Below are 19,160 nucleotides of genomic sequence, written 5' to 3'. Positions count from 1 at the left end.
CATACATGAAATAAAATTGACACCATTGACAATTCTTTGTAAAAACATGAAATGTTTAAAATGCAATAAAAAGTAGGCTGTTCCCTAATATCCTTTCTCTTTCTTCTTGTGAGGACATTGCAAAAAGTTTTCAATTACCTTGCCTTTTATTTTTTAATTCTTTATTCTGTAAGTACTTTGCCAATTCTTTTTCCACTACTTTAAAAGTAAAGCACAAAAATACATCTGTGCCATAAGCAGCCCAGGCCCTGGTATTCTCCACACTCTAAGCACATGGTGCAGAAGTTACTGTAGGTGTCACACATCTTAGGGAGTGGAAAACCAGAAGTGCCTTGAAAGCAAATGGAAACAGCTCCTGAGGAAAACTCTTGGAGGTGGTATTGCACCTCTGCTGAACCACATGGCCCTCTAAGAGCATTTCCTCCATGTTCCACTGGTTTCAGATCTACTTTACTGGGGTGAGGAGGATGTAAAATAATCACTAAGGTGGCAGCCACTTGCTCTTTATGCAACTGTAATGTCACAGCACAACCCTTTAGTACTTTATTCCAAAAGTATTTTTAAAATCGGAAACAACCACCAACTTTCTGAAATATTATTTATTACCATCAGCACATTCATTAAATTTACTCTGGGGACCAGGAACCACACAAAGTTGAGTCACTGGCAACATCTCTGGTAATTCAGTGAACACAGGATGAAGAGCACATGAAAAGGTCAATCATCATATGCTTTACCTTGGGAAAGAATGCAGGCAATTATAGACCACCAGATATGTTCACATATACTGCTACAATGCCAGGAAAAATGCTTAACCAATAGTACTGGTAAGAATTTATGAAGACAGTCTAATGGCAAGAAGCACTATGCAGAGCCCAGAAACTCTCCCTTCCCAGTGCTAATGATTTACTGTAAGGGAAGAGAAGCTGGCCAGCACTTGATACAACTCCACATTCCTAAGATGCCTGATTGTTTTCCCTAGTTAGGGACCATAAAGTTGCAGTCTGGAAATTATTATAAAGCAGGATATGCATGTAATTGAAAAAATGATCCTCAAAGAGTCATCAGTAGCATTCAGTGGAATAGTTTTAAATGCACTCTGTAAAAGAAAGCTGAAAAGACTGGGCTCGCTTCCTGGGCTTCCAGGAAGTGAAAAACAACCCTTGCAATACCATGCAAGTGTAAAGAGGGAGGGTTTAAATTCTTTTCTCCTTCCAAGAAAGAAGCACTATTATTTGCCATTATTTTGTAGCATGGAAGATTTCCAGCAAATAAGAACTTTTCTCATCTATCAATAAAATCAAAAACTAGAGCAGATAGCAATCACTGGCAGTTTTAAAGATGCATTTGTCCAAAGGTCTGTCAAGAATGGTCTGTACAGATTTGATTCTGACTCAGAGTAGAGGTTTTGATGACCCAAAGAATGGCTTTGCATATTTTTCTGCAATTAGCTGTATAAAAGAATGCTACTGACCAAATTCTTAAACCTTTTATTATTTCAGGCTTACAAAAAGCAGGACTGACCAGGGTGGTTCCTTGTGCTTTATCTTTTGTGGCTATGGAGGCTATGAATGCTTTAATATTTAGTTGGTCAGGATGAACGGTAAGCTGGGGGAAGGACTAATAAAAGAATGCTACTGACCAAATTCTTAAACCTTTTATTATTTCAGGCTTACAAAAAGCAGGACTGACCAGGGGTGGTTCCTTGTACTTTATCTTTTGTGGCTATGGAGGCTGTAAATGCTTTACATTTAATTGGTCAGGATGAACGGTAAACTGGGGAAAGGACTAAAGGAGAAGAGAAATGAGACCAACTTTCATCTTCATAATGCAGAAATGATGTGCTAGAGATGTGGCTATTTCTTCTCTGGCTTCTCTAAAAATCAGTATATTTATGTGTAAGGTTGGATATTCATTCTACTTTCTAATTTCTTCCCATATATTATTCATACACAATTTATGTGTTTGTATCCCAGAGAGCAGGAGAAACATGGTGGACATGGCTCATCACAGAAACACATTCACTCCTGATGATTTATTTTTAATTAATGTCTTTGCCATTTGTTATTTTGATGCAACTCACTCTGTATCCATCTTGTAGGGTTTTCAAATGTCTTGATCTGATTGAAAGATTTAACACTGTGATTTGAATTGAAGCACAGCAGCTCATTTGGAATCAAAAGGCATATAAATACAATGCCACAAAATGTTTTTCTTTGGGTTCACTTAACTTCTTAATTTGAGAGACTAGAAAGGCTAAAAATTATTAATTTTTGTTTCCCAATTTCATAAAACAAATAGCAGGAGAATGCTAATACAGTTGAGTGTGAAGCTGACTGCACAAGATAAGTTAGTTATGAATAAAGTATCTAAAACTAAACAAATGCAATTTTCCTGAACATAAGACCCATTCTGAACCAAGAATTAAGAGAACACACAGGCATCTGTAAGGTACTGTTATGTATGTTGTGCTTATCCACTCTGTCCTTAAACTATCCAAGTAGCATAAACCCACATTAGATGCAAGGTGTAAATCACAACAAAAACATTTAAAACTCCAAGTCCATTAACATTCCATCACCTTGCTGCTGTGAGCCCAGCTGCTACAGAGCAGAGCACATGCTGAGGGAGGCAAGGACAGGGCACTGTGGGAAAGGGAACGGTAAAGAAACAGTTACTCAGTAGCTGTAGCTAACAATGAGGTATCAGTAGAGGAATTCGAGACAGGGAACATAACTGCAGAGTGCAAACCTGCATTTCAGTTCAGCTCTGAACTCCGTTTACAGGACACATGCACACACCTGTGTGATGCCTGGGCACAGCTATGTCCTGAGCCCAGGGACACCCCCAGCTGGGAGCTGCTTTCCCAGGACAGGAGGCCACACAAACCACGTAACAAACAGGGGTTTATGAATGTGTGCTGATGCACTGAAAGAAGCAGACTTCAAGCCCTCCCTACAGTGTCTACTATTTCACACTCAAAGGCTGGAACAGGATTTCTCAAATTCAAAATCACACTCTGTTTAAGTCTGTGGCCTTTTACAAGACAAAAGAGGGGCCCTCAGCACCTGGTTTTGGCACAGACTCTCAACTGGCAGCCTCACATCCTAAGAATCCATGCTCTGTTTGGATAAGCAGCTCTAAATTGCAGTTCACCTTCTGCCATCTGGGCTGCAGCCCACTGCTGCTGCTGGAACAGTTTCCAGAGGTACTTACACTCCTCGCTCTCCACTCCTGCATAGTTGCCAACTTCTTTGAAGCTGATGTTTCCCAAATGCAATATTCCTGCCACTATCTGCAGTACCAATGCCTGCTCCTCTGCAAAGATCCCAATCACACTCATTGCGTGCTGGGAAGAAAAACAAACAAATTTGCATCAGCTGAAGACTCTTGTTTTAGAAATCCTTGTAAAATGCTGGTGTTAAAAAGTAGAGTTATTCAAAGCAATTCAGATTCCTAAGGCAATCAAATTTCATTAAAGCTGCAATGAAGTTTCAAAGGGTTCCAGATGTCCTACTTCAGCATTTCTGTATTTTGTTAATGAAATACAGAAGCATCTCTGCTTTTTAGAAGATGCATTAACAAAATAAGTTCTGGAAAAAATAAACACCTGCTTTAAACCGTCACACTAAAAATAAATAGTTTCATTGCAGACTGGGAAACAAGGAACCTAAGAGACAATGATTTTATTTCTTCTACACAGTCACTTTACCCACCAAGACTAAGAAATGTGAAGCTGTACTGAATGACTCTAATAAGCAGCCCAGTGTCTGGCTTAGGCTGTGAATTTCAGCCACTTACTAGAAAATCCCCAGCTCCCCTGGGTTTTGGAGTTCTGAGTACATGACAACTTACAGAATAGCTTCTCAACAAACTGTTTTTCTAAAATACCAAGTAAGCTCCAATACAACAGTAACAATTATTTTTTAGGCCTTTAAATGTGCTACACACATAGATGTATTAATACATCTACTTTAAACAGTAAATTCCTAAGAACAGGACACCAGCAGTTGGCAGGTCACACAATGAACTGGCAGCAGCTCTGGATAAAGATCCCTGATCTGTGTTTTCACACTCCCTTTCTCCAGCTTTTCAGCTGTACTGTTTTAAATAAGCATGGAAGGTCAGCCAGCACTGGTAATTCAGCTAAAACAGAGGACTCTTTTATAATTTTCTTCTAATGCAAGTTCCTCGTTGTGTTTGCATTTTCACATTTTTCATACTACAGATTATCTGTACAAGTTAAATTTCATTAAATTTGCACCCTTCTGAAAAAGAACAAACTGAAAGTCACAACACCTTTCTGCAAAACCTGTCTTCAGGGTTAACATACCTCCTCCTCAAGGCAAAATACAAGAATAAGTTATATCTACATTAATTTCTCATTCCCACATTAGTAGATCAACATCTTTGCTAAAAATGAACAGTGGAATGAACATACATCCTCCACTTTGCAAATCACACAGTAAAGAACTCACCAGTGTTTCTCGGAAATCTGATTTGTCATCGATGTCATCGACTTTGTAGGACCCAGAGAGACTCAGGTAGTAATAGTAGTCCATACTGGTAATGCCAAGGCTGCTTTTTTGTTCTGAGGAGGCCCCTTCAATTAGCTGCAGAATAAAAACACCCAAATTAGGGATCACCCAACAATCTCCAGCAGAGATGAGCAGGTCATAAACGGGTGACTGAGCCTGGAATTACTGGGAGAGATATGGCTGCTGCTGTGCCAGGGATTTATCCTTCCTACCTTCTGGTAATGGCTTAACCCAGAAGACCAGGCTCTCTGGGTTCTTATCTTTAACTTATATATCCATAACATTCCCACAAATGGTTTAGTTCTAACTTCACAACTAATAAATAGTTAAAAATGTGATTGCCTTGAATGCCTTGCATTATCTTTAACTCATTAAGAAAAGGCAAAATGGGTTTTCCATCCAGAATGTGCTCCCTAAATCCTTAGGAGCGATGTGTTTTCCACACCTGCTGCAAGGCAGGCACAGTTGACAGCACATGCAGGAAGCATCACCTGTGTCTCTCTGTGAGGACAAGCACCCTTCACACTCCTCAGACCTGTGCACAGGCCATGCAGCCAGGGAGGAACAAACCTCCAAACAGAGCTGTCAAAACCCCACAGTCTCTTAACCCTTGTGACAAACAATCTCTCCAGGCCAGAGGAAAAGCAGCAGGACAGGGCAAATTGTACATAAACCTCGGAAAAGGAGAACACAAAGCTCCTGGAGCAACTCCAGCACCAGCTCAGCTTTCCCTCCTGGCAATGGCACTTCAACTGTACGTGAAGCTGGCTACAGTCACTTACAAAGCTCTGGCTTGGCCCTAGTTTTGTAGAGCTTGATCAGCAGCACTCCAGCAGGTGAGGACCATGCACATCAAAGACCACTGAAGACCAGCAAAGTCTTTTCAAACACAAAAACTGGAGATACTTGGACAATTCAACAAAGTATTATCATAAATGTCTCAGAAAAATAAACTGAGAATCAGATTTCTCTTTCACAGGAAGTATAGGCCAATACAGATATATATAAACTGGCCTCACTCTCTCTCTCTATATATAGGCCAATTTAAATAGAAATCTGCTGAAAAGTTCTCATTTTCTATTATATTCTCCTAGATTTTTCCACATGGGAGTTCACAATGAGTTTCCAAGCAAGGCTTTGAAATACTGCATTATTCTGTTCTGAAATGCAGCCAGGCAGGTCTATGGCAGATGGTGTCTCACCATGCTACTGAGCTTCCCAGCAGAAACCAGGTTACCTTTGCAGTGTGCACTCAAATCTCACAGCTTTGAGAACAACTATTCAATCAAAAGGAGAAACAGGTCCTAGATACTTTACATAACTCAAAAAGGACTTGGACACTTCTGACCTGGTAAAAAATGTGAAAACTCCTCTCTCCAGGATTCCTCATTACAACTCTAGATTTTTCCAGTAGGAAGTTGGAGATTTTCCCTCCATCTGGTTCTCCACCTGGGCTAAACTGTATTTCGAAGTATTTACCCTGCAATAAATAATTCAAGCTGTTAAATGATTAGCAAATGCAAATTCAAAATTGTGCACTTGTACTGTATTCCAAGCAAGGTTAGGAGGGCTTTTCATCTTTATGGATACCTCAAGGTAGAACCTAAGCTTAGACTCTTGAACCACCACATCTTTTCTGCATTTATACAGCTCAACATTAACACATCCCATGTTAATGCAAATGTGGAGAGGAAATCAGCGGCTTCTCTTCGCTGCTGAGACTCTTGCTCAGTATAAAGGAAGCCATGAGGCTCACCTACACAGCAGATCAGTTCAACAGATCTACAACCAACAGCAAACTGTTCTGCCTGGAAGCAAGGCAAAGCCACGATCTCTTGCTTTCAGGGAGACATTAACTGCATTAACACTCATGTTAGCCAAGGAACACGACTCAAATTTTCAAAGCCTATGTGTGGAACTTCTGGTGTGCTATTCAGTGAGCAGTCACTTCATGAGATTATCTTGACCCTTCTGGAATGACAGACTGCAGGTAATTCCTGCCTACTGCCTGTATAATATTAGTAAGGGCTGCAGCCTTGGTACTTCAAAAACTGTACCCAGTACATACAGATAAAGAAATGCAAAAAAAAACCCCCGTATACTGAAGGAATCAGAAGCTCTGACATCTACCATGGTTTAAAACACATTTTCTATCTTATTCAGATTGACCTCACCTGCAGTAAATTTATATTATACCCCTGAACACTGTCTCTGTAACAGCACACAAGCTGGAAGAGTAAAGTCATCTTGAAGGTAGAGGGACTTACAAATCTGCTGGAGTTGTTGTTCCGTACAGTTTTTGCATTCCCAAAGCCCTCCAGTAAAGGGTTGGATTGTAGAATAATATCTTTAACATGCTAAAATTTTAGGAAATGAAAGAAATGCAAATTCAGAAATACACATTTTTAAAGCTCTTAGAGATTTTCTAAAAAACAACCCCATGACATGTAAATTATATATTAAAAAGGCAAAGAATCCTGCATCTGTAAAAAATTATCTTGATCATATAAGGAATAAAATCCAACAATTTTTCTTCCAGAGCTTTTAGTTCCTATTTTTGAGGAAAATCTTACAGAATTAAACAAAATGCCTGAGGCTAAAACCTGGTTCTGTGCATTGTTCTGCCAATCAACACAGCCGATTAACTGATCTGTTTTTTCCATCATCTTCATTTTAAACCACGCTTACACATGAGCATTTAATTTTTTGGAGGGGTCTGGAACCGCAATCAATTAAGTCAGAGTAGCACAAAATTTAGGAATCTGCCAGTGCTTCAGCAATCTGTTTTGGGATCATTGACAATGCTATCCAGTTGTCTTAGAAAGCAAAGTAATGTGTTACTATTGTCTCTTTATCTGGTCCTGGGTGCTTGAAATATGGAGAAGACATCAGCTTTGGAAAAAAGCCAGTGCAGGCTGGGGTGTGAAAAGAAGATGGAATTTTATTTCCAAATAAATGCTCGAGGCAAGCTACCAACCTCATTAATTCCAACTCTGTCATTTCTAAGAGATTCTTTAAATTTTGGACAAAAAGCTGAGATGTTTGAAACAAAGTATTTCCTATATAAAGTATATTTATTGCAAAAATCACACAATGAACTCTCTCTCTGGATCATTGTCTTGGTTACTGAGTTATTCTCTGCAATGGTCCCAGTGTCACTGTTGTGCAGAACTACACAGAAAGAACACACTCAACATCAGAGAGTGCAATAAAGCAAAAATTACAGCAGGCACTCAACAGGAATGGACTGGTAAAAGCAGCCACTACCTACCAGTGCCTGTCCATGAAGGACTGACACTGTAATGCCATTAAGGGAATTTTTATGCTATTTCACTCAATTATCCTTAGTTCATAGGTAGAACAGACATCAACAGTATAGTTATTTACAAAAGAAACCATTTGTTCTTTCAGGCAGCTTTCACACACCTTAATTGTGCCTAGGTAACCTCATAAAACAAGATGTTTTTGCTGTGCCTCTTTGATGTATACACACAAATCAGAAATCTAAAGGAAGCAACAGAAACCCAAAAAGCCAGGTCAGTTTTCAATAAAATGTCAACACAGGAGGAAAAACCACACATCCACTGAGAGGACTGTTTGTTCTCAATCTGGTTTAGAACAATTAAAGTAGTAGTACCTCTTACCACTAAACTAGAAAAAAAACAAACCCAAAGATTAAACCCACCCATGTTGCAGATGCAATTCAGCTTAAGGGCTGCAGCACCTGGAGCAGAGCTGATCCTGGCCCTGTGGCTGTCCCTGCCATGGCTCCCACGCAGCATCCTGCAGGTGAGCAAAGCTGCCCAGCCCAGGGCTCTCTGCCCTGGGGCCCACGTGCTCCTGGCTGCTCATCCCCAAGATACTCAGGTAAAAAGAGCCTCTTATCTGCCAGTGTCTGCCCCAACACTCTTCTGTCATTCCACCTCTCAAGGGAATCTTTAGACTAAGCTTATGCTTCAGTATTACCGTGTATCAACTCACCTGCACTTTAGGACCACCTCCTGAAATTTTGGAGATATAACTCATTATATATTTGGCAGCTACAGTCTTTCCAGCACCACTTTCTCCACTATAGAAAAAGAAACACAAAAATGTACATGTTAGCTTTTAAGTGACTCTACAGTGGGGCAATTTGAAATTCATCTTGTCCAACCAAGGTGAAGTACCTTAATTAAATACAGCACATTCAGACTGAGTATCCTGGTAATACAGACTGTGATACAGTGTGGTAGCATGGTACTTGGATATGTTTGTGAGCACAGAACTCTGAATACACCATCTTGCATGGACACCAGAACCTCTGTGAGACTCCAGGGTCAAAAAAGTACACACACTGAGAAACATCCACTTAAACCAAGATGCTCAGAAGAGAATCTGTGTGTTAAAGACTCAATTCCCATCTACATTTAGGGGGATTTCAGGTCTTGACACAAAAACTAATTTGAAAATCTGAGCTGTGCATGCCATGCTAGATACCTACTACATTTTAGTAGTTTTTTGTTTTAGGTGTTCCTGAATAAAATAATGAGGCATTATTAATCACATCCTGAATGACGGAAGAACCACCTTCCTGTTCCTAAGCCTCTTGACACAGGGTACAAGAAGTCTTAATATCCCATACTAGCTCTCACAATTCCTTCCTTCCTTCCTTATAATATTTCACTTCAATGGTGAATGGTGTTTACAACATCAGCAGCTTTGCCTTCTTGCAATCAGTAAGTTTCTCAAGAGGGAAAGAAGACTGGCATGCCAGACAATCCAACCTCCCTTCACTTCATCCCTTAAAGCTTCTTCCCTTCATTTCAACAAAATTCCTCCAGACTTCATAAGCCTTGGTGCAAGTCAGCTCTGACCTTAATGCATTTCCCATGAGCAGGACAACTACACCAAAGCAGAAAGAACAACACACAGATGTTGGGTCAACACCACAAGAAGAGCTGAAATAGTTTTCACTTTTGTGAAAATCTGTGCTATCTTTAAACTGAATAATTTCAGTAAATGTCATTGACTCTTCTATCCTGCGCCCACTTGTTCCTGGATATGGATCAAATGCACATCTTTTCCTGCACAAACTTTAGCTACATCTGCCAAAGAAACATCAGCATGTCCTGTACAGGAAAGAGACTCACTAAGAACGAACAACTCAGAGCTCCTTATCAGCATGACTAATAGACACATTTTTAAAGGTTTCATTCTGGAAAAACTTCCCAAACTGCCAAGCTGCAAATGTAATTTTACATCTTTAAAGCTTCCAAACAATACAGAAATACCCAAAGGCTCTTTAAAAATTATTTTCCCAGAAATGTTTTCATGCTTTTGTCTTCTCTTGACTACAATTTTACAGATCAAGCTGAAAACCTGAAAGGGTGAAAAAGTACTTACTGAGCATCCATCTGTGGAGCACAGACCATGATTATTATTGTTCTTCTGAGTCACCTTTTCCTAACAACCAAGAAAGCCTGTATTATGCATATCCACTACATTCACAGGGACAGACTTTGATGAATGGCAAACTGCTTTTAAAAGTTCAAATCATGAATAGACATATGCAATAATTAAAATAACATTCCTTCAAAATCTGCTGGCAGTAGATTTGTTCTTCCTGTTGTAAAACCAGACTCATCTAACTTAGTAGTTTGAAGTATGTTGGAAGTATGGAGGTTTTTAGAGCTTGAAAAAATTCTTAAAATGGCTTAAAGTGGACTGTGTGTTTCATAATTTTCTCAGAGACTTTTCTTGCTAAAAATAAAACTAGCACATAATCTCAATCACTAACAAAAATCATAATGCTTTGAAAGGTATACTGTTTCTTCCAGCACTATTTGCCACTTCCGAAAAATGACATTTTCTTCCACAAAGTCAATTAATACTTAGCTGAAATCAGACTAAGACTACAAACACAGAAGGAAATGCTTTTTGCTCCTTGCTTCCTTCCCAGAGGAAACAATCAGTAATTAGAGAAGCAAGATCCAATACACAGCATCATCCCTCTCTCTAAAATTAATTTTCTGAGTGACATTTAACATGGTATCCATGGCTGTAGAACAATACAAGTAATGCTTATCTGCACTGCCAGGACAATGTAGAAATTTTAATACCAAATATTTATAAAGAACTCTTGGATCTGCCAGAAAAGAACACTGTATATCTAAAATACTCTGATTTGGATAAGTTTGGATAAGTTTTTTAATTTACTTACACAGAAAATTTACTTTCTGCAATTATGTTCAGAGAAACCTCTGTAGCATGATTTCAGTGAAATATTTTTCCCTTCTGAATCAGCGACTTAACCTAACTTTTCTTACAGTGTTAGACTTATGTTTCTACCACTTCCTCATTAAAATGCAGCCATATTTCCAGTCAGGTTCTCTCCAGAATTATCAGTCATTTGAGTCTTCTGGAAAACTGAGATATAGAAGCTGACTAGAAATATCATACTGAATTTTGAACTTAATAGAGTTAAGATAGACATGAGCTGTTCACTAAGAGCAGTTTGGGTGGTAAATGATCTTTTCATTAACTCCTATTTGTAGTGTATACGATGTATTGTCTTTTCAGATACATCCCCCTACACTGCTTTCCTGGAATCAAATGTTGCCACTCAAATGGCAAATGTAAACTAAAACTACAAACAAGAAAAACTGCTTTAAAGCAATGGCAACATCTCCTGGCAGGGATCACAGAACCAAAGTGAAAATAAAGTCCTCAGCTTTACAGAAATGTAAAACCTTAACAATACTCTGAAGAAATGCATTTATTGCTACATGATAGAAAAATACTAATCATAACCTCCACTCTCTCAATTAAAGGACAGTGATAGCCCAAAAAGAATTAAAGGCAAGAGAGATAATTCTTCATAATTAAAATCTCGAGTGGACAACTCCTTGTTGATAGTCTAGAAGGGCTGGAAGGGCTGCCATGCACACAGAGCAGAAATGCCAACAGTCTCTTTTAATTGCCACCAACAAGCTTAGCTCAAGAAAGGTCTAAATTCAATATGATGCCTCAGTAAAACATAAACTGAATGAGAAATAAAGTCCAGTGCAGCCGCGTACCCCTGTGAGTGAACTTCCTCTGCACTCCTGCCCATGCACACAGAGGCAGGGAAGACCTGGGGCCACTGCTCCCTCCTCCCACCTAAGCACAGCCTGCTCCTGGACTCAGCCCAGCCCCGAGGCAGCCCATGAATAATCTCATTGTTTATTTACTCGGCAGCAGCCATGCAAAGCAGCTCAGCTGGGCTTAGACGTGTGCACGTGTAACTTTCTTAACACATATGCAAATATGCTGGAATTACTCAGCTAATGAAAAAGCCTTCCCTGGCCTTGGAAAGGTTGTTTGGCAACAGTTTTTCTTTTTAAATTAGTATTATCATATGAAAAGAGATTATTTTTGGTTGCCATCTATTCAGCATTTCAGAGAATTGCGTTTTCTTTCAGATCTGCTTTCCCAGTTCATTCACTGACTTTTGAAGAGGATGAAGTTTTTTTCTGTCAGTGTCTCCATGCATTTGGAATGAATGTCCAGGTAAAAGGAGCTCAGCCTACATTAGGGACCCTCATTCACCTGCATGGAAACACAGATCCACTCTGTGGGATGCATGTCCCCTCCCAGGTTTGGGGACAGGTGCCCAAAGCACACGGTGGGAGGGCACAGCACGTGTGCACCTCCCCTTTCCCCCCCATCCTTCTGTCGGCATTCCCGAGGCTCCATTCCAACAGAAGCCAGACTTAGCCTTTGTGATCTGGCTGTGAACAGGGCCAGTCCACACCTTCTGCCTTTGCAAACCTTTCTTTGCAGGAAAATCTCTTACTTTGACATGGAAAAGCCTGGATACTACCTGGTTCTGTTCCTTCTGTTTTACCAGGGATTTTCAGTGGAGTCACTCCGAATTCAGACTAGTTATGAAGCAGAGATAGATGCAAGAAGCACCTCACTATATTGACATGGAAAAGCCTGGATACTACCTGGTTCTGTTCCTTCTGTTTTACCAGGGATTTTCAGTGGAGTCACTCTAAATTCACACTAGTTATGAAGCAGAGATGCAAGAGGCACCTCACTATGACCATATTATCATCACTCATTGTTAGGGATATGACAGAAATTCGTGCCAATGGATTATAGATATATGTACCAAACATGCTATTAAAGAGGAACCAGGGTTTAATCCTAGAGTGACACCTCGGCTGGCTGACAAGGGCGGAACTCGGCATTAACATACGAAGGAAACTCGGCTGCACAGGAGATGGTCGCTCACGGTGGCATGTACCCGAGGACCCCAGTGATGATGGCCCATGAGGACACACATCGGAGATACCCAGGGCCATCAACACCTTCCACCTGAATACAGGATTCCGGGAACCGGAGGAGGAACATTTGCCTCTTCCCGGACGAGGTTTTGTGCAGCTTTGAGTGAAGAAAGAAACCAACAGGAATATGATGGACTTTGAAAGGAGACAAAGGGACTCTGCCGCGGGCAGGAAAAAGAGTGTAAGGACTGTCCCTGCGGAGCAGCACGTGTGGACGAAGGGGGTTCGGTGCGATAGAGGCCGGACCTGCGTCCACCCAGCCTGTATCCCGGGGTCTGCGCTGTCATTTTTTATTGGTGGCTGTCGGGACTGTAATATGGCCGTGAATAAATGTTTTGGTCTTATTTTTATTACGACTGGGTCGATTTTTGTTTTTACTTATAACACTCATCTTCCACAGGACAATTTTTCACAGCAAAACTATGTTTCACTGAACACAAAGGAAACGCTCATTTGGAACTGCTTATGCTTAGCAGCTTCTGGGGCATTGACAAGAGACAGCTGCGTCTCAGTTTTTTGAGAATCACCAGTTTAGGGGCAGAAATGCTAAAGCCCCTGGTAGCTACTATGTGAAACTGATGGAGTGGTAGCAGACTCTAAGTTAGGCAGAACATTAATTTCAGTAAAGAGCCACAGCATCCTGGAAGCTGCCAGTCTGCAGCAGCTTCAGTGCCTTCTGGTCCACACAATAAATCATAAAGCAAGCAAACTCCACACTTCAAGAAACTTCCTTCCAAAGTCAGCCCTGGTTGTTGGAAATAGTGATTACATTAAATCAGAAAATACAAGATGTATCTAAACAGTTTAAATCAAATGTGGTCCGAAAGATTAAAATATCAATCAAACAATATGAATTTAGTGAGCAACTGAGTTACTTGATTTATTATTTACAAAAAGACTTTTAGTGTCCTAAAAAGCAAAACTCATAATGAAAACTACTTGTAAGTCTAGTCCACAGTTTCTACATTGTTTGTAGAAACAATAAAAATACCAAAGGAAAAATAAATGTGTATGCAGAAAAAAGGTCTCTGAAATGTCCCTAGCAAACATCATCCTTCTTGTTTCAGTTTTGCACTAGATTTCAATTAACACCTACAGACTTTGAATAGGCTGTGCACACACTGAGAGAAGTTTCACTCTGCACATACAAAATGTACATTCCTAGGAGCATTCAAGTACATCATTCAGCACTCAAGTACAAGAACTCTCAAGTAAAATTAAAGCTCTAAGTTTGTATCTCAGATCTGCATCTCAGAACTCTCTCAATGTGACTCCCTGCATGCATTGCACTCTGGGGCATAGCACAGGATCAAAAAATAGGGTTTTTATTCACAATCCACAACAGCTCAGAGATTTTCACTATAAATTTAGCTTCAAGTGAAACATCCCACTCTCTGGGATGTTACTTTATGCCAAAAGCAAAATTCCAATTTTATCCATTCGTAACAGGTCTTAATTTAGACTGCATGTGTCTAATAAACTTCAGCACAGCAGTAAGTATCAGCTCTCCAAAGAGAAAGACTGAGCTCAGGGAACAATTCAGCCATGCCAATGACAGGCAGGAGAGCTCTGGGCTTTTTGTTTCCTATATCCCAGGGGCCCAGGAGCAGGGAGGCCCTCCTTGGACCCAGCGAACTGTTACCACCTGCTTGGCCTTCCCAGGTGTAAAATCCCAGCCCTGGGAGTCCCCTCCCTGCTCTGGGGCTGGGTAAAGGGCAGCTCCAGGTGCTCTGCACTGCACCCCCCAGCAGCCCTGGTGAAGGGGCAGAGGGGCAGATCCTGCAGTTCTTGCTCTCCACGTGTTTTCTTTTATCACACACCACCTATGAAACCCACAGATGAGAACAAAGTCCCAAAATTCACTTTGACTGTCACTTAAATAATGCCTGTCATTTAAAAAGTTTAGTAATAATTCTGCAGTGAATTCCATCGTTTAGTAATTAAAAGAGATTAATAGCAAAGACAAAATTAATTTCCCAGCATCTCTCGCCTTTTGTCTCTGAGTGAATTCAAGTAGAATTCCAAAAGGAACAAAAGACCATGATAAATGCAGTCCATGTGGGATTGCTGGATTTAACAGTATCTGGTTGTACAGCTGTTAATCCAGCCCCCTCATGTAGTCGTTCAAGCTGTTGTAATTCTGGTACTGGACAAGAAGCTGGCTGTGTGAGTAAGAGATTTCTTGTGGTTAAGCTGTCATCAGCATTTTGCTGGAAAACAAAAAGGAGGGTCAGAAAATTCTGGATACCCCAGAAAATCCCAAGATGTGGATGTGGACAGAAGATTTTTTATGATATAATAAACTTTTCTGCTTCATCAAGTTAAAACACCAGAAGAAGATTAAATACTTTTTACCCATCTTTTTCTTACCTGATAATGACACACTGATTTTCTCTGTCAATAATCATGTTCCTGTACATGCTGTCTGCAAGAGCATAAATATGTGGTGGGTTTTCATACTGTGCCTAGGAGGAGAAATAAAGAATATTTTTTCAAGAGAGCATTAAAAATGCAGAAAGAGCAAAGTAAGTTTGTATTTAAATTGGAAGAGTTATTTCTCTGGAAAAAATAATTCCAAATAGCACTTTATAGTGAATTTTCTCCTAGAATTCTTTGGTGCATTTAACAAAAACAAACTAATGTCTCTAGACTTTGCTAGTGAACTTTCTCTCATCCATAATTTTCTCCTAGACATACCCTGTTCTAAAAATGGCTTCTGCTGGAAATGTATTACTTGTCCACAGGCAACCCCAATATAAGCCTATCCCACCGGGGCCATGTGCTGACAATGCTCTCCCCCAGCAGCACTCAGAGCCTGGTGCCTCAGGTCCCATTCTCATCCCCCGGGCCATGCAAACCCACAGCTGCCCTGAGTGGACACGCCCAACTCAAGCAGGAAATTGAGTTTTAAGTCCCTAATGTGTCTGTGCTAACTCACTCTTGAAGCTGTATTTTCAAAAGTGGCATCTAATTTTGGCACCTCACTTTTTGTATTGTTCTTGTCCAGTTAGAGAGTTCTGAAATCAGTTTCCAAATCCACTAGTGGCCATTTTGTGCATATGACAGTTTAAAAACTGCCTGCAGGAGCAGGGACATGTCAAGGAGTGATACCTAATATGGATTAGAGCTAATCAATGCAATTATTTTCTTGAAATACTCATTTTGCATTGCAGAGAGTTCAATCTGAATGTTCAGTCTATGGCTATGACCATCTGCCAAGTTCTCCAAGCCCAGCACAATGCTAGCAAACCCAGAAACAAACGCATCCCAGAGTTAAACTGTGCAGAATAATATTTCCAAGCCCCTGAACACTGCACAATATTTTAGATGCTTTACTTACTGCTCCTTGGTACATTTCAATTTCCTTTTCCCCAAAATATGGCATTTGCTTGAAAGGATTCACAGAGATTAATACAGACCCAATGTATGTCTGCATTCAAAAGAAGTTAAGGTAACAACAGTTTCATAAAGTATCATCTTACTACTAATGACAAAGAACTTTTCCATCTATTACATAATACTTCAAATAATAGTAAAAACCACCACAGCTTACAACAATTGTTAATAAAAATTAAATTAGCAGGCTTACGAGAATATAAACATACCATTCAATTGAAATATTTTTGTATTATCTTATTTTAGAATAAGCTAAGTACATAACCATGTATTAAAGGCCAAAACATGACACACCTTGAATAAAAATACAGAAAGGAAATGGCACATTTGAACTGGTTTTAGTCCTTTGTAACTGAAGAGGTCTGTCAGTATTAGAAAATATTGGTTTGACCTTTGCAGAAAACAGTGCAGTGACACATTCTGATCTCACAGGACAGTGCTGAGCAAGCAGAGCTGGATGGAAACGGCCACTGCTGAGCTAAATTAGACAATTACCCAGCTGCAAGCACTGGGGGTGCTGGGGAAATTGGGTAACTCAGTGTGTGGTGTTATTTTATGAGTGAAACTATTAACAGCCCCTCAGAGTCCTCTCCTGCAGGCTGCCCTGGACCATGACACTCAATTTCAAGCCATTATTAGATTTTTTGCAAAATTTTTAATATAGTATTTCATCATTCTGCATTCAGCTGCACATGCTCTGCATTTCAAATACTTCATAAACCTTTGGAACTACAGCTGCAGTGTACAAATAGCAAGCACCTGACAGTAATTCACAGGTATCACTATCACCTTTCATTGAGCTGGGAGTTAGCAATGAGCCCTCACCTATGGGTCCAAAATGTTGTACTGCAGGTTTCATTAACAATCTGGAATTGTTCACAGGCAGACTTCCTATCTAAGCTTTCTGTACAAAGCAGGAAAATGAACAAATCTATCCCGCTGGATTGTCCTATGTAGGAATCTCCTGCTGTGGTGCCAAAAGGTAACATGTTAGAGAAGAACTATAACTCAGTGTACATAATTTATGTAGTATTAATTTGCAAAGCTTTCTTCACACATTTTTAAATTTAATTCAAAACGAGTGACAACATCTGGGTCTCAGATATAACAGATCAATTACTCATTGTGTCAGTATAAACACTTGAAGTGACAGTTTTCTGTTGGTAAACAATACCAGCATTTTCTGGGATGATTCTGTCATCTCTGTACAATGTAGCACTGAGAAATGTTCATTCATGGGTGGACACAAACAATTCAAATATTCAAGAGATAATCTTCATCTTTGAATGAAAAGCCTTCACAGAACTGCAAAAGGAATCTTTCTCCCTACATAAGGGAAGACTGATCCCTCAATGTGACCACCAGTCCCCTTGGAAAACACTCTTATTCTGTCTTCAGTAGAAAGATCATCTCCATGTTAATCTCACTATTTTCATGAAAAAGAAAAAGCAAAAATCTTTCTTCTGCACAGGGCACTGAAGTCTCTGCACACACTGCAAGGAACATGCAGCACTCCACGGGCCAAAGCACTCGTGCTGCTACCAGGAAGGATTCTACAGCTTGTCCCTGTACTACAGTCTGGCAAATGATCTGCAACTTCATCCTGCTCCTATAAAGTAATTTAAATAATAGTGTGGTACATTCAGTCAACAGAGGGTCCAAACCCATGTTCACACACAGATCAGGAACCTCTGCAGTTTGTGATGGAAACAACTGCAACACGAACTTTCCTCTATCAGTCCTTGCTAAACTGAGCTGCTACACAGCCCTTGACCATCTGTCAAGAATATATGGAAACAGCCAGGAGATCTTATATTTCCTCCCCTTTCTGCTAAAATACGTTAAGCTCTTCAAGGAAACTATTCTCCAGACACAACTAGGAAGTATGAAAACCTGGCTAAAGCAGAAGAAACAGCGTAACTTTCTGGTACATCATCACTGACTAGAATTTACCAAATTCATTACTGCAGCTTGTGTTACATTGTAGAAGCTGAAAATGAAATAGTGACTATTCTTATCTTAAGGAATTGCTTTCATATGCATTTTTTTTTAAAAAGCAAGCCTTGGGTACTGAAGTCTTTTCTTTCTGTTAGGTTGCATGTTCCAGTATTTAAATTTTCACATTTTCATTAATCATAGAAAAAAAATTTAACTGAGAACACTGAAGATTTACAGATGTTGACATACTCACCTATTTCCATCATCCCATGATTCACAGTATTAACAATTCCAGAATAAGCTATAAATAGGGCAATGTCACAGAGGAAATGCAATTTTGAAAGCATTATCATTTTGGAGGTACAGAAGAGACATCAATAGATGTACACACACTTAAAACCTATTAATTCTTGCTCTTAGAAGTAGCATTACCTCAGGAGGCTTCAGGGGTCACATGAATGTGTAAATACATTGAAGTACAATCTTCAACATATTAAAAAGAGTACCTTAAAATAATTTTTGCTATCTTATTTTCAACCCTCATAATCAGCTATATTTTCAAAGGCTTTTCTGTTATCTCAGGTGAAGTGTCACATAAAATGTTCAGCATCCTTGAGTAATCTGTTAAAGAGAATATGTACATATAATTAGTGTCACATTGGCTCAGCAAGGCCACGGGGCTCCACAAAACCAGCAAAGGATACAAAAATATAGTCATCCATGTATCGTTTCTTTAGGTTCTCCACTATGGAATCCTCGGTGATTTTGGAAAGCAGGACCATATCATCCACTCCACTGTGCTTGACATTGTGGCTCTGCCAGTGGTACCTGTAGTGTCCTTTGCTGCCCTGCAGGAAGGCACAATGAACATCACAAAGGTTACTACATTTCTCAGCAGCACTAAGTAACTGAAAACCATTATTCGAATTCCAACTTCCCAAATGTTTTCCTTTCATTGAATTCTATTCCTTGATCCAGG

General features: G+C 39.8%; 1 protein-coding gene across 2 annotated transcripts in view; it reads right to left on the bottom strand.

Annotated features, from left to right (window-relative positions):
* MYO1E (myosin IE) overlaps positions 1-19,160 on the bottom strand; it is a 78,503-nt gene that overhangs the window by 29,451 nt on the left and 29,892 nt on the right. For both annotated transcript variants that reach the window (XM_041418462.1, XM_041418463.1), the window contains exons 2-9: positions 18,886-19,029; positions 16,188-16,277; positions 15,218-15,312; positions 8,520-8,607; positions 6,806-6,895; positions 5,887-6,018; positions 4,479-4,613; positions 3,217-3,349 (exon numbers count right to left, since the gene is read on the bottom strand). In XM_041418462.1, the coding sequence (XP_041274396.1) occupies positions 3,217-3,349; positions 4,479-4,613; positions 5,887-6,018; positions 6,806-6,895; positions 8,520-8,607; positions 15,218-15,312; positions 16,188-16,277; positions 18,886-19,029 (907 nt within the window). The remainder of the gene's footprint in view (positions 1-3,216; positions 3,350-4,478; positions 4,614-5,886; positions 6,019-6,805; positions 6,896-8,519; positions 8,608-15,217; positions 15,313-16,187; positions 16,278-18,885; positions 19,030-19,160) is intronic.

This window comes from Onychostruthus taczanowskii, unplaced genomic scaffold (assembly GCF_017590055.1).
Source record: "Onychostruthus taczanowskii isolate IOZ18803 unplaced genomic scaffold, ASM1759005v1 scaffold6, whole genome shotgun sequence".
In the NCBI taxonomy this organism is placed as follows: Eukaryota; Metazoa; Chordata; class Aves; order Passeriformes; family Passeridae; genus Onychostruthus; species Onychostruthus taczanowskii.
This window is presented reverse-complemented; position numbering and strand designations above follow the sequence as displayed.